This window comes from Babylonia areolata, chromosome 3 (genome assembly GCF_041734735.1).
Source record: "Babylonia areolata isolate BAREFJ2019XMU chromosome 3, ASM4173473v1, whole genome shotgun sequence".
Classification (NCBI taxonomy): Eukaryota; Metazoa; Mollusca; class Gastropoda; order Neogastropoda; family Buccinidae; genus Babylonia; species Babylonia areolata.
In genome coordinates this window covers 43,295,252-43,307,751 of record NC_134878.1, presented here as the reverse complement: position 1 = coordinate 43,307,751, position 12,500 = coordinate 43,295,252, and the positions used below count along the sequence as shown (strand labels likewise).

Genomic DNA, 12,500 nt, shown 5'->3' with positions numbered 1-12,500 from the left:
GAAAGAGGGGGAGAGAGAGAGAGTGAGAGAGGAGAGAGACAGACAGACAGAGAGGAGAGAGAGAGAGAGGAGAGAGAGAGAGGAGAGAGAGAGAGAGAGGAGAGAGTGAGAGAGGAGAGAGACAGACAGACAGAGAGGAGAGAGAGAGAGAGGAGAGAGAGAGAAGAGAGAGAGAGGAGAGAGGAGACAGAGAGAGGAGACAGAGGAGAGAGAGGGGAGAGAGAGAGGAGAGAGAGAGACAGAGAGAGAGAGAGAGGAGAGAAAGGAGAGAGAAGAGAGAGAGAGAGAGAGAGAGCAGACACAGAGACAGACAGACAGACAGCCAGAGGTGGGGCAGAGGGGTAGGGGTGGAAACAGAGCTGCAGGTGTAACTGGAACGTGTTCGATATCTCTTCACCTTTTCTCACCTTTCACCTCCCACACACCCACCCCACCCACCCTACCCCACATCCCCTACCCTCCCTCCCTCCTCACCTACCATCTCTCTCTCACTCTCCACACACTATATCCTGTCAACACCTACCCCACCTCTGAAATCCGTTCCGTTGTGTGGTCGTTGGTGCCACCTTCTGAAAAGTAACTGCCACTTTTCCCACCTGTCGCGAGACCATAAGTAGGAGAAGGAAAGCACGTACCACTGCGAAGGGGGGAGATGGCACGGAAGAAGGAATAGAAGAAGAGGAAGGTAATATTCAAGGAGGAGGAGGAGGAGGAGGAAGAGGAAAGGGTTAGTGGATAGAAAGAGGTGACGGAGGAAGGGGACGAAGCGGAAAGAGCAGGAGGACTAGTTATAGGAAGGGGAGGAGAGGAGGAGTGGGAAGGATGAAGAGGAAGAGAGGGAAGAGGAGGAGGAGGATTAAGGAAGAAGAGGGTGAAGAGAGGTGTGGGGGGGGAGAGGAAGGCGAGGAATAGGAGGAGGGTGAAGAGGAGGAGGAGTAGGAAGAAGACGATGAGGCTGAGGAGAGGAGAAAGAAGGAAGAGGAGGAAGAAGAGGGAAAAGAGGAGGACGATAACCCCCCCACTTCCCCCCATCGCCCCCCCACACACACCCCTCCTTCACCCTCCCCCCCCATCTCTCACTATCCACGCACCCCCACACAGTACCTCCTCCCAGTCTCTGATGCCCGCTCAATTCTGGCTGTTGGTACTTTGTAACTGGCACTCTTGTCAACCTGTCAGGTTGTACAGCAGGTGAGAAGGGGAGGAAGAAGGAGAAGAAGAACTGAGAGGAGGAGATAAGAAGCGCGTGGATGAAGATGAATGTAGCATCTTAGAGTAAGAGGAGGGAGGGAGGCCGAGGGAGGAAGAGGAGGAGGAGACATAAGACAATTCTCTTCAAGAAAAAAACGAACCACGACATTTCTATTAGGGGGAAAGTACAGAAAGGTAAAAATGAATCAACTCACACCTGTTTTCAGTATGACTGAACATTGATGGACTTACACAAGAGATGCTAGCTTGTTTTGGGGAGAGATAGAGAGGGAGAAAAAGAGAGAGATGCAGAGATAGAGGAATGGAGAAAGAGAGAGAGGGAGAGAGAGACAGAGAAAGGAAGGGAGAAAGAGAGGGAAAGAGACAGAGAGAGGAAGGGGGAAAGAGAGAGAGAGAGAGAGGGAGGGAGAGACAGGGGTGGAAAGAGAGAGAGTGTGTGAGTCAGAGAGAGAGAAGAAGAGAGGAAGAGAGAGAGGGGGCAGTGGGAAGAGAGAGAGAGGGGGGGGAGGGGAGATAGAGAAAGTGAGTCAGAGACAAGACAGCCAACACAGGGAAAGGGTGTAGAAAGTTCGAGGGAGAGAGAGAGGGGGGGGGGGGGGTTAGGAGAAAAAAAACGGAGATCTACAGGGACAGACAGAAAGAGACTGGGACAGAGACAGACACAGAGACAGGGACAGACACAGACACAGAGACAGGGACAGAGACAGAGACAGACATGCACACAGACTGACAAAGGACGAGACATCGACAGCGAGAAGGGCGGTTTCAGTGGCCCATTCCTCTCATGCACGAACCTTCCATTTTTTTGTTTGTTTGTTTGTTTGTTTTTGTTGTTTTGTTGTTGTTGTTGTTGTTTTTTTTTTGGGGGGGGGGTTGGTCTTTTTTTTTCTCAGAAACTCGCCATCTTTCGATCTCTACCATGCAGTACTATCCTCAGTTCTAACTCCTTCACGTAACAACAACAACAAAAATCATATATATATATAGACAGAGACCATGACTGCTATCCCAAATGCTGCTCAGTTTTAAGTCCTCCACGTCACTGTTAATATATACATCCCAGTCCAACTGGAAGCACTGCGATCAAAACAACGACAAACGCCACAATCTACCCGTTTAAATGTACCCTGTGCACCTTTGGCACCGTGCACTACAGACCGGGGAAAGCAACCCAAATTTTACACAGAGAAATATTTTGTGTCCAAAAACAAATGGAAAATCAAGACAACGCAAAACAACGCTTTATTTGCAGTATTGCTTTGTATTATATTGTGTCTTGTTTTGTTGTGTTTTTGTTTTTTTCAGTGCAATGCAATACAAAAACACAAAACATGCGAAAACAACGACACAACAAACTTCAAAACAAAAACCAAAAAACCCACTTCACACCGTTCACAATGCATGCACAACAAAACCCAAGCAGCGAGTAGAGAAAAAGAAAAATGGGGGTACAGAACAAGACATTTTACCTTCACGGCCTGTGTCCCCACATACATCCAGCGATGTCTCCTGCCGCCACTCCTCGGGCCTCTCCTCACCTCCCTCCTCCCCCCGCACGCCCACACGCCCCCCTCCTCCTCCTCCACCACCTCCTCTTCCTCCTCCTCCTCTCTCGCCGTCCACACAGCCCTCCAACTTCTGGACATGGCTGCAAGATGGTATCCCCCCCTACAGCACCGAGATGGATGTATGTTAGTGTATCAGCCTACAGGCCCAGTGTCCACCCACAGTTAAATCAACTGCTGCTGATTCCACACTCTAGATCTCGGCCTCCCTCTCTCTGTCTCAAACGGCACCAGGCACACGACGAAGAGCTGTGGTGTGTGCAGGCATCGGGTGGGTAACAAACCCGGCCCTCACGAGGTAGAAACCAAGGTGCACACACACACACACGCACACACGCACACGCACACTCTGAGTGAGACCCTGCTTTTACTGGCACCAATCACGCACGTTCTGCTGAGCTCAACGTGAAGACGCAGACAGGAGGGTATATTTTGTCTTCACTCGCAGTGAAATCGTTCACAGAGATGAGAGCGATGAAAAAGAACATAAAAAAAAACATCGACGACGATGACATCGACAACACATACAACTGACGTTTGTCACCCGAAGCTTCTGCCATCACTTACAAAATGTTGTTTCGCGGTTTAGTGCGCTTAAAAGTTCACAACAAGCCATTTTTTTTCTTTCTTCTGAAGTCGTTTTCATATACATCTCATACCAAACTATAAACTGGAAAATCTTCGTTAAAAAACATTCATCCTATTTTTCTTGACAAGTCGATTAAAACTTTAAAAAAAAAGTTTTCAACGAAAAAACAACCCAACTTGTCCAGTCATTCATATTTCTTTTAGAATAGTTTTATACAAGATGCGATTTTTTGTTGTTGTTACTGTTGGGTATTCTAACTCCTTACCACTCTCACGTGTGTGGCTTTTTTTGTTGTTTTTCTTTTGAATTCCAAACAGTCAGCAGCAGTAACACCTGACAGCGACCAAAGGAAGCTCAGAGTCCCTCTGAACGAGGCCAATTTGTTGAGTAAAAAACCATCTCCCAGTTTGGACGGGGTCCAGACAGCAACAAGTGGTTGAATCAAAACCGACGCAACAGGACTGGGGGTTCTTGGTGGGAGGGATGGAAGGGGGGGGGGGTGGCACCCTCGACCTCCCTCCTTCAATCACACACACACACACACAACAGACTGACTGAGGGGCTGCCGAGCTGTTGAGACAAGTCAGTGAGGTAAAGATGTAGTCGACAGCCACGGATCGCGGAGCGTCTAACATCTTCTGACAGACACACCCCCTTCCCCCCCAGTCCCTCCGCCTCACCCCCCCCCCCCCCCCCCCCCCCCCCCCGCCCCGCCCCCCTTCTCCCCAACTTCTCTCACTCCTCACCCCCGTTCCTTCAACTCAGCCAGACCTCCAGGCCTCCATGGAAGCTGCGAAGGGCGGCACACACAGACAGCACCCTCCCCCTCCACCTCCACCCCATACCACCCTTATCCCTCCATACCCCCCCCCCCCCCCCTTACTTATACACAATACCTGGCAGGAGCTGCTGCTATCTCACCTGCACAGCCATCACCATCGCTCGTCCCCAGTCTAGTGTACAGGTATACAAATAGAATGTCAGAAAACAGAAGCGATACTCTACCCTATAGCTAGTGGCTGCCTTCTCTTACAACAGAGTGCGCGGGAACAGAAGAGTCAAGCTATTATTATGGTACACTTTGTAACCCTAAAACTTCCTAACAACAGATAATAACAGACGGTGTCCATATATACTAATCTGACTACATTCCCACTCTTTAAAGTACATGTTAGCAAATGATCCACACACACACAATATATATATATATATATATATATATCTTAGTGCCAGTGTTCAGAACCTTTGAGAGACTTTTCCCTTTTCTTCTTTTCCACCTAAGAAATGCCCATCACAAGCCTAAGACGTGACGACTGTGTTGTAACCCAACAAAGATCACTAACAACTGGAAAAAGCACCAACCAGATCAACCGTGTTCTTCCATTCACTTTTAACCACATATACAGCCGAGTTCCGATTTAAAAAAAAAAAGAGCAACAGCAACCGAGCTGTAATTTCCAGGAAAATGCAACGTTTACGAAAAGTGATGCTTTTTCATGGACTGCGTTCATGTTCAGTTCCAAAGCAAAATCAAACAACAACAACAACAAAAATGTGGAGACTCCCTCCATTCATAATGTTCATCCGTAAGAAGGCAAGAAGAGGGACTCTCTCTCTCACACACACACACACAGCTGTGAGAGGGTGTGCATGTATGCATACACATGTGCAATACCAAAAATACACCCCAAACAACAATACCAGGAGCCCTTCATTCATAGATCTCTCTATATGTATAAAACCAACGTGGAATTCGATCACTATTATTTAGTAAGAAAAAAAAAAGTAGGGTCGACGTGGTGGATAACATGACTCACTACCACGCCAAAAAGATGGTTGCAAATCACGTAACCCAAAAAAATTAAAAAAACAAACAAAAAAAACACCAAAATGAACCTGACTCTCTCGCTGCGATCAGTTGACGACAACAACAACATGCAATCCTCTCATTCACGCCCACTAAAAAAAAAAAAAGTCTCCATTTCTTCATATCCCATTTCCTATACACCCCACCCACCCACCCACCCAAAACCTGGGGCAGACCTATCCTATCACTCGTATCCCTAAGTTTGTCCGAACCCAGCCCCCAAAACATGGCGCAGCATTCTCTCACTCCGTACTCGATTACATTTCCAAAAAAACACCAACCACACACAACCCGTGGGATTCCAAAACTTGAATCCACTTTCGACTTAAACAAGAAGAGGAACGCTGAGTTGTGTTCCTTCACTGAGATGGGATTTTTGTTGTTGTTTTTGTGGTCCCCCCCCCCCCCAAAAAAAACAAAAAAACAAAAAAAAAACAGTAAACCCCACGCAGATTCATTTCATAAATACGCATTTTCATCAAACCAGTGAAAAACCAAACGTAGATCTCTCTCTCTCTCTCTCTCTCTCTCTCTCTCTCTCAGATGTCCATTTCCCCAAAAGAACCCAACACACCACCACAAGAAACGATCTTCATCCATTTTGCCCCGAAACCACACCCACCACCAGCACCACCATGTTCCCACCACCACTGCCACACCAGGCAAGCAGCAGCAACAACTTAATATTTCTCCTGTGGCTGGACAGATGGTCGTCACTCAGGGCCTGGCCACACACCACTGACCACCACCACACACAGCACTGTGAGAGGCCTCTAAGGCTGGCACTGCGTGTTGCACGTGCAGCCTTGGTACGCACACACCATCACCCCCACCTCCAATCCTATATAACTGGGCAAGCAGGTGGAATCAGATAAGAGAGGAGAAGGGGGGGTGGGGGGGGGGACAGTTTTATTGTTTGCCGGACTCCCTAGTTAGACACCTGCCTGCATTCGTCGCTCACGGTTGGTGATGAAACGCCTGGACCTTCCGAGCTAATAAATCTCCTGGACGCCCCAAACTAAGCAATGGACATTCTTGATTTTGCTTGCTCTGACGTTGTCCTTTTTAGTCTGGTGGGTGTCAGTGTTGTCTTCCAAACTAAGCAATGGACATTCTCGATGCTGCTCGCTTTGACGTTGTCCTTTTTAGTCTGGTGGGTGTCAGTGTTGTCTTCCAAACTAAGCAATGGACATTCTTGATGCTGCTCGCTTTAACGTTGTCCTTTTTAGTCTGAGTGTCAGTGTTGTCTTCCAAACTAAGCAATGGACATTATCGATGCTGCTCGCTTTGACGTTGTCCTTTTTAGTCTGGTGGGTGTCAGTGTTGTCTTCCAAACTAAGCAATGAACATTCTTGATGCTGCTCGCTTTAACGTTGTCCTTTTTAGTCTGAGTGTCAGTGTTGTCTTCCAAACTAAACAATGGACATCCTTGATGCTGCTCGCTTTAATGTGTTTTCTTTTTTTCTGGTGGGTGTCGGTGTAGTCTTTAAGTAGGCCCGCCCCTTTCTATCCCCTTCTCTTAAGGAATGGCATCATCCCCTGCAGGCGCATCGCCAGGAGGTGGGTGTGGACGCTAAAACTAGCATGTAACGACCTGATTACCGGCTCCTCCCTGCACTGCTCAGCAGCTTGATTGAAGTCTGGATTCGCATACCAAGGGTGGAGGAGTCCCTATGTGTGTGGGTGGGTGGGTGGATGTGTGTCTGCGCGCTACATTGGCCATCAAATAACCTGCACCCTTTCACTTCAAAGTTGTGCTGTTCGCCTTCGCGACAGTTTGTCAGTCTGGGAAAGCTAGTGCACGTTTGAAAACTGAAATGAATATATATATATATATATATATATATATATATATATATATATATATATATATATAAAAGATATTTCTAACAAATAATAAAGCTCCCCTTTCCCTCATCTCCCTCCCCTCCCCTCCCAATGCACCCACATCCTACCCCCACCCCCACCCCAGATAGCTGCAGACGTAAAAACCGGAATGTAAGTATCTGTAATTAACGAGTTAATTTACCTCCTTGTGTATAAGGTACTCACGACGGAGGGAAGGGTTGGGGGGGGGCGTGGTGTGGGAGGGGGGGGATCTGCCCAACAGCTGGTAGGATGGAAGCACTGGGATTTACATCATGCAACTTGTATTCTGTGCATCGGATGGAAAAACCAAGCCACGACAGAGACACAACAGGACAGGAAAGACAAGACCTTTGGCAGGAAAGAGGACTGGGAACAGACAGACCAGAAAGACATACAGACAGACAGGCTTGCACCGAGCAAGGACCCGCTTTTAGGGCCACCACCACCACCACCAGCCAAGGCAACAGCCCCGTTCTGGTTAGCACAGAACTGGGTTCCAAACTGGGCCTCTCTCTTTCTCTCTCTCCCCTGCCGGGCACAGTTTAGTCTGGTCATTATCGGCCTGATCCAACCAGCAGGTCTCTGACACAACTGCCACCTCACTTCACCTCACTCTTCTGTCTGTGCCTTTTTTTTCTCTTTTTTTTTGCAGGCTTCTTTTGGAATTTTCCCGTAAGGAAAAAAAACAAAAACCCAAAAACAACCACCAAAAACATATAGGACTGCTTCTACGTTTTCCTCGTACGAGCTTCAAAAAATCCAGTCAACTGTATAATACCACAGGGACCAGAGAGGGGGTTCACTGTTGACTACTCTGCCAAAAAAAAAGGCTATGCTATTAACATGTGAAGGCCACAACAACACTTGAATACATCACACCAACCTTCCCTAGCAACAACACTTGCCATATCATGCATGCATGCTGCCCTTCCATCTGCTAAAACGTTTACTTACTATGGTTCAAAACACGCGTGTAAAGTCATTTCAATAAAAAGTACCCCCCCGACCCCCCTTCCCCAATCCCCCCCCCCCCAACCCCACGCAACAGAAGCCCCCTTCCCCAGAACATCTAACGGGACAACGGAGGCCCCACACCACACGCAGAGCCCACGAAAGAACCTGTACACGCTGACGTTTGAGAAAGCAAGACGGAAGGGGGTGGAGTTGGGTAAATGGAGACAGGGAGGAGGGGGGGGGGGCAGGAGTGTGAGGACGGAAGGAAGAGGGATGGAGGGGGAAGGGAGGGGGTTCAGAAACATACAGACAGACAAAAAAACTAACCCAGCGGCCAAACAAATCAATGACACAGTAAAGTACATAAAGAATGGGAAGACCTCGCTGTTGCAAATTGTCCGTTAAGTCTTGCAACAACACTCTCTCTCTCTCTCTCTCTGGGCAATAACAGCTAAACAGCGCAGTTCTAAACCAAACGCCACATTAACCAACCCGCACACACACACGGACACTCCTCACACAGAAGCAATAAAAGGCGTAAGGAAAGAAAAGAAAGAAAGAAAGAAACAACAACAAGCCAGAGGCATCGGGACCTAAGAGTTCACAGTCATCGAATCATTGGCCAAATGGCATTGGCAACACAATAATCCAAACGAGGAGTTCTATGTTGCCACTGAGTTATTTCTAACCAGAACTGGCAAAAAACACACCAAAAAACAATATATATATATATATATATATATATATATATATATATATATATATATATATATATATATATATGAATGCTTTAAAGTTCGCAATCCACTATGTCTTGTGGAATATCCTACATGTGCTCACAACTTATTGCTTTTACTTTGTTTGTTTTATTGTGTTTAGTTTATAGTGTCCATACTTCCTCTGATGGGTTTTACGACAATTAAACGAGTTCTGAGTTCATAGGGCCCCTCTCCCCTTCCTTTTCTTTTTTTCCTTTTCTTTGTTATTCATCTACATGTCTAGGGGTTTTCCAGGGTCCCTCAGACTGATGCCATCAAAAGCACGTTCGCCTTTTAACACCGACCCCGCGGCGTCTGGTCTGGTCTGCATTATCACGCCCTAACCTGGACCTCACTTGCCCTCACCTCTACTCGGGTATATACCTAACCTACCCTATATCACATACCCTTGCCAGCGAAGAGATAGCTGGAGGATAGGGGGTGTGTGGGAATGAAGGGGGGCTGGGGGTGGTGGTAAAGGGTAGCACTTCCTTCTCTATTCCTCTCACAGCTCCCCGTATCGTCCTTTTTGTGCCGCCCTTACTATCCGGGCAGGCAGACTCCTGGTAACGATTGGCACTTGGTGCTGTGTTAAATAAACAACCCAGGGAACTCTGTCGCCCTTTTTATCTCCCCTCACCCCACAGGTAGACATACTCAACTGTGTGTTGTGTGGGCTGGGGGGAGGTGGGAGTGCAGGGGGTGAAGACTGTGGAAAACCTTTTGTTCTAACTACTGAGTGTGTGTATGTTCCCCGCACGTGCACCGCAAACAAAATAAGAAGAAAAAAAAAAAGGAGTATGTATATACTTCGTCTCCATGCTCTTCGTTTCAGCCCTTCCTTTACACCACATCATGTTCGCCTCTGTTCCTGTTCCATCTTTTTTCGATCACCTCTGTGTGTGTGTGTGTGTGTGTGTGTGTGTGTGTGTGTGTGTGTGTGTGTCCCTCCACATCTCTCTCTCAGTCCATTTCTCTCCTTCCCTCCCTCACTTTCTTTATCTCCCCCCCCCCTCCCTCTCGCCCCCCTCTCTCTCTCTCTCTCTCAGTCCATCTCTCCCCCTACCCTCCTCCGCCCTTTTCTCTCTACCTGCCCCCCCCCCCCCCCTCTCTCTCTCTCTCCCCCCCTCCCTTTCTACCAACATCTCTTCCATCCTCTCTCTCTCTCTCTTTCTCCCTCCCTCCCACTCTCTCCACTCCCCTTTCAGATTCTCCCCAGTTCCTTCTATTCCTGCTATACCATACATCACCAGACCGACCCATCACAGACTCACAGACGCTCTCACTGCACACACACACACTGACGCATCAGGCATGCTGAAGGATGCCACAGACGCGCTGACGCCTACCTGTACACCCCCATGCATCATGCCAGTGCACAAACAGGCCAGTATACACGCAGATGTTCCCATAGACATGGCAAATGCAGGCATGGCCAACCAGGCCAGTGACCGACACTGTCAATACTGCCAGTGACGCTCTTGGGAGTGAAAGACAGTGACGCAACAAAGATCAGTCTCAGACAATCCTAAACACAGACAGCAGCGACGCAACAGACAAGTCTCAGACAATCCTAAACACAGACAGCGACGCAACAGACAAGTCTCAGACAATCCTAAACACAGACAGCGACGCAACAGACAAGTCTCAGACAATCCTAAACACAGACAGCAGCGACGCAACAGACAAGTCTCAGACAATCCTAAACACAGACAGCAGCGACGCAACAGACAAGTCTCAGACAATCCTAAACACAGACAGCAGCGACGCAACAGACAAGTCTCAGACAATCCTTAACACAGACAGCAGCGACGCAACAGACAAGTCTCAGACAATCCTTAACACAGACAGCGACGCAAAAGACAAGTCTCAAACAATCCTAAACACTGACAGCAGCGACGCAACAGACAAGTCTCAGACAATCCTAAACACAGACAGCAGCGACGCAACAGACAAGTCTCAGACAATCCTAAACACAGACAGCAGCGACGCAACAGACAAGTCTCAAACAATCCTAAACACAGACAGCAGCGACGCAACAGACAAGTCTCAAACAATCCTTAACACAGACAGCGACACAACAGACAAGTCTCAAACAATCCTTAACACAGACAGCGACACAACAGACAAGTCTCAGACAATCCTTAACACAGACAGCGACACAACAGACAAGTCTCAAACAATCCTTAACACAGACAGCGACACAACAGACAAGTCTCAAACAATCCTTAACACAGACAGCGACACAACAGACAAGTCTCAGACAATCCTTAACACAGACAGCGACGCAACAGACAAGTCTCAGACAATCCTTAACACAGACAGCGACACAACAGACAAGTCTCAGACAATCCTTAACACAGACAGCGACACAACAGACAAGTCTCAGACAATCCTTAACACAGACAGCAGCGACACAACAGACAAGTCTCAGACAATCCTTAACACAGACAGCGACACAACAGACAAGTCACAGACGCATAAGACCAGTCATGAACAAAATAAACACAGGCAATGACGCATAAGACCAGTCACAGACATCCTATACACAGGCAGTGATGCATCAGACCATTCACAGACATCCTAAACACATACAGTGACGCATACGACCAGTCATGAACATCCCTAAACACAATGACGCAGACGACCAGTCATGAATATCCCTGAACACAGGACAATGACGCAGACGACCAGTCATGAACATCCCTAAACACAGGACAATGACGCAGACGACCAGTCATGAACATCCCTAAACACAGACAGTGGCAGAACAAACAAGTCGCAGATATCCTGAAAAGAGACAGTGACGCAGCAAAATGAGTCACAGACATCCAAGACACTGACATCGACGCACCAAACGAGTCACAAAGTCAGCGTCAAAAAGTACATATTTCGTGCCTCAAACCAGCTCACAAGCAGAACGCTGCCAAGCAGCAACGGCACTGACAATGCTGAACATATGCCGACTGATTCATCAGGCCTACATGGAGTAGTAGTTCTAGGGAGACGGTGGAACGACATCATCAGGGGATTCTTGTGTAGCAGAAAGGCACGCCTTCCAGTACATTGATGTGCTGCCAACGATACCTTACCTGTGGTAAACAAGACCACAGAGGGGATTTTGCAGTAAGCCTTCCCCCTTCCATCCTTTTGCCCGTGTATAATGTCATATCATATATATATGCATACATATACATATACATCCGGCGCTTGTGGTAAACAAGCCCACTTCCAGCGCGCTTATGTTTGTAGCACGATCATAGCAACACCCTCCTCTTCTTTCTTTTTTTCCCCTATGTGTCGGGGTGTGTGGTGATGATGATGTACATTATGTTCCTTCTGTTTTGGTGTGTGTGTTGGGGGGGGGGGGGCGTATCCTACACACACACACACACACACACACCCCAACCCCCCCATACCCCCCTCTTCCACCCACTACAGGGATAAAGAAGAAAGAAGGATGTGACACAAGGGCGGGAGATCACAGAAATAATAATTGTACAGTTTGTACAGTTCCTCAGTTCAACTGTTCCTCACTTCGTCTCTTCATCTGTTCAGCTACTTTGTTCTCTGCTCTTGTCGTTCAAGCCATGCTCGGTTTCCAGATCCTGAAACGCTGTGCATTTTCTCATTTTGCAAAATATAGCCTCGTACAATGCTCTAATCATCTCCTAGGACGAGTTACA

The 12,500-nt window shown here is 47.8% G+C and overlaps 1 protein-coding gene across 12 annotated transcripts in view; it reads right to left on the bottom strand.

The window, feature by feature from the left end:
- Positions 1 to 12,500, bottom strand: part of LOC143279998 (uncharacterized) — a 431,093-nt gene that overhangs the window by 234,076 nt on the left and 184,517 nt on the right. The window contains exon 1 of one of the 12 annotated variants that reach the window (XM_076584424.1): positions 2,682 to 3,163. The exons of the other annotated variants lie outside the window; for them this stretch is intronic. Coding sequence (XP_076440539.1) covers positions 2,682 to 2,858 — 177 coding nt within the window. The 5' untranslated portion in view covers positions 2,859 to 3,163. Of the gene's footprint in view, positions 1 to 2,681; positions 3,164 to 12,500 lie in introns of those variants that run through there. 12 annotated transcript variants of the gene reach the window in all.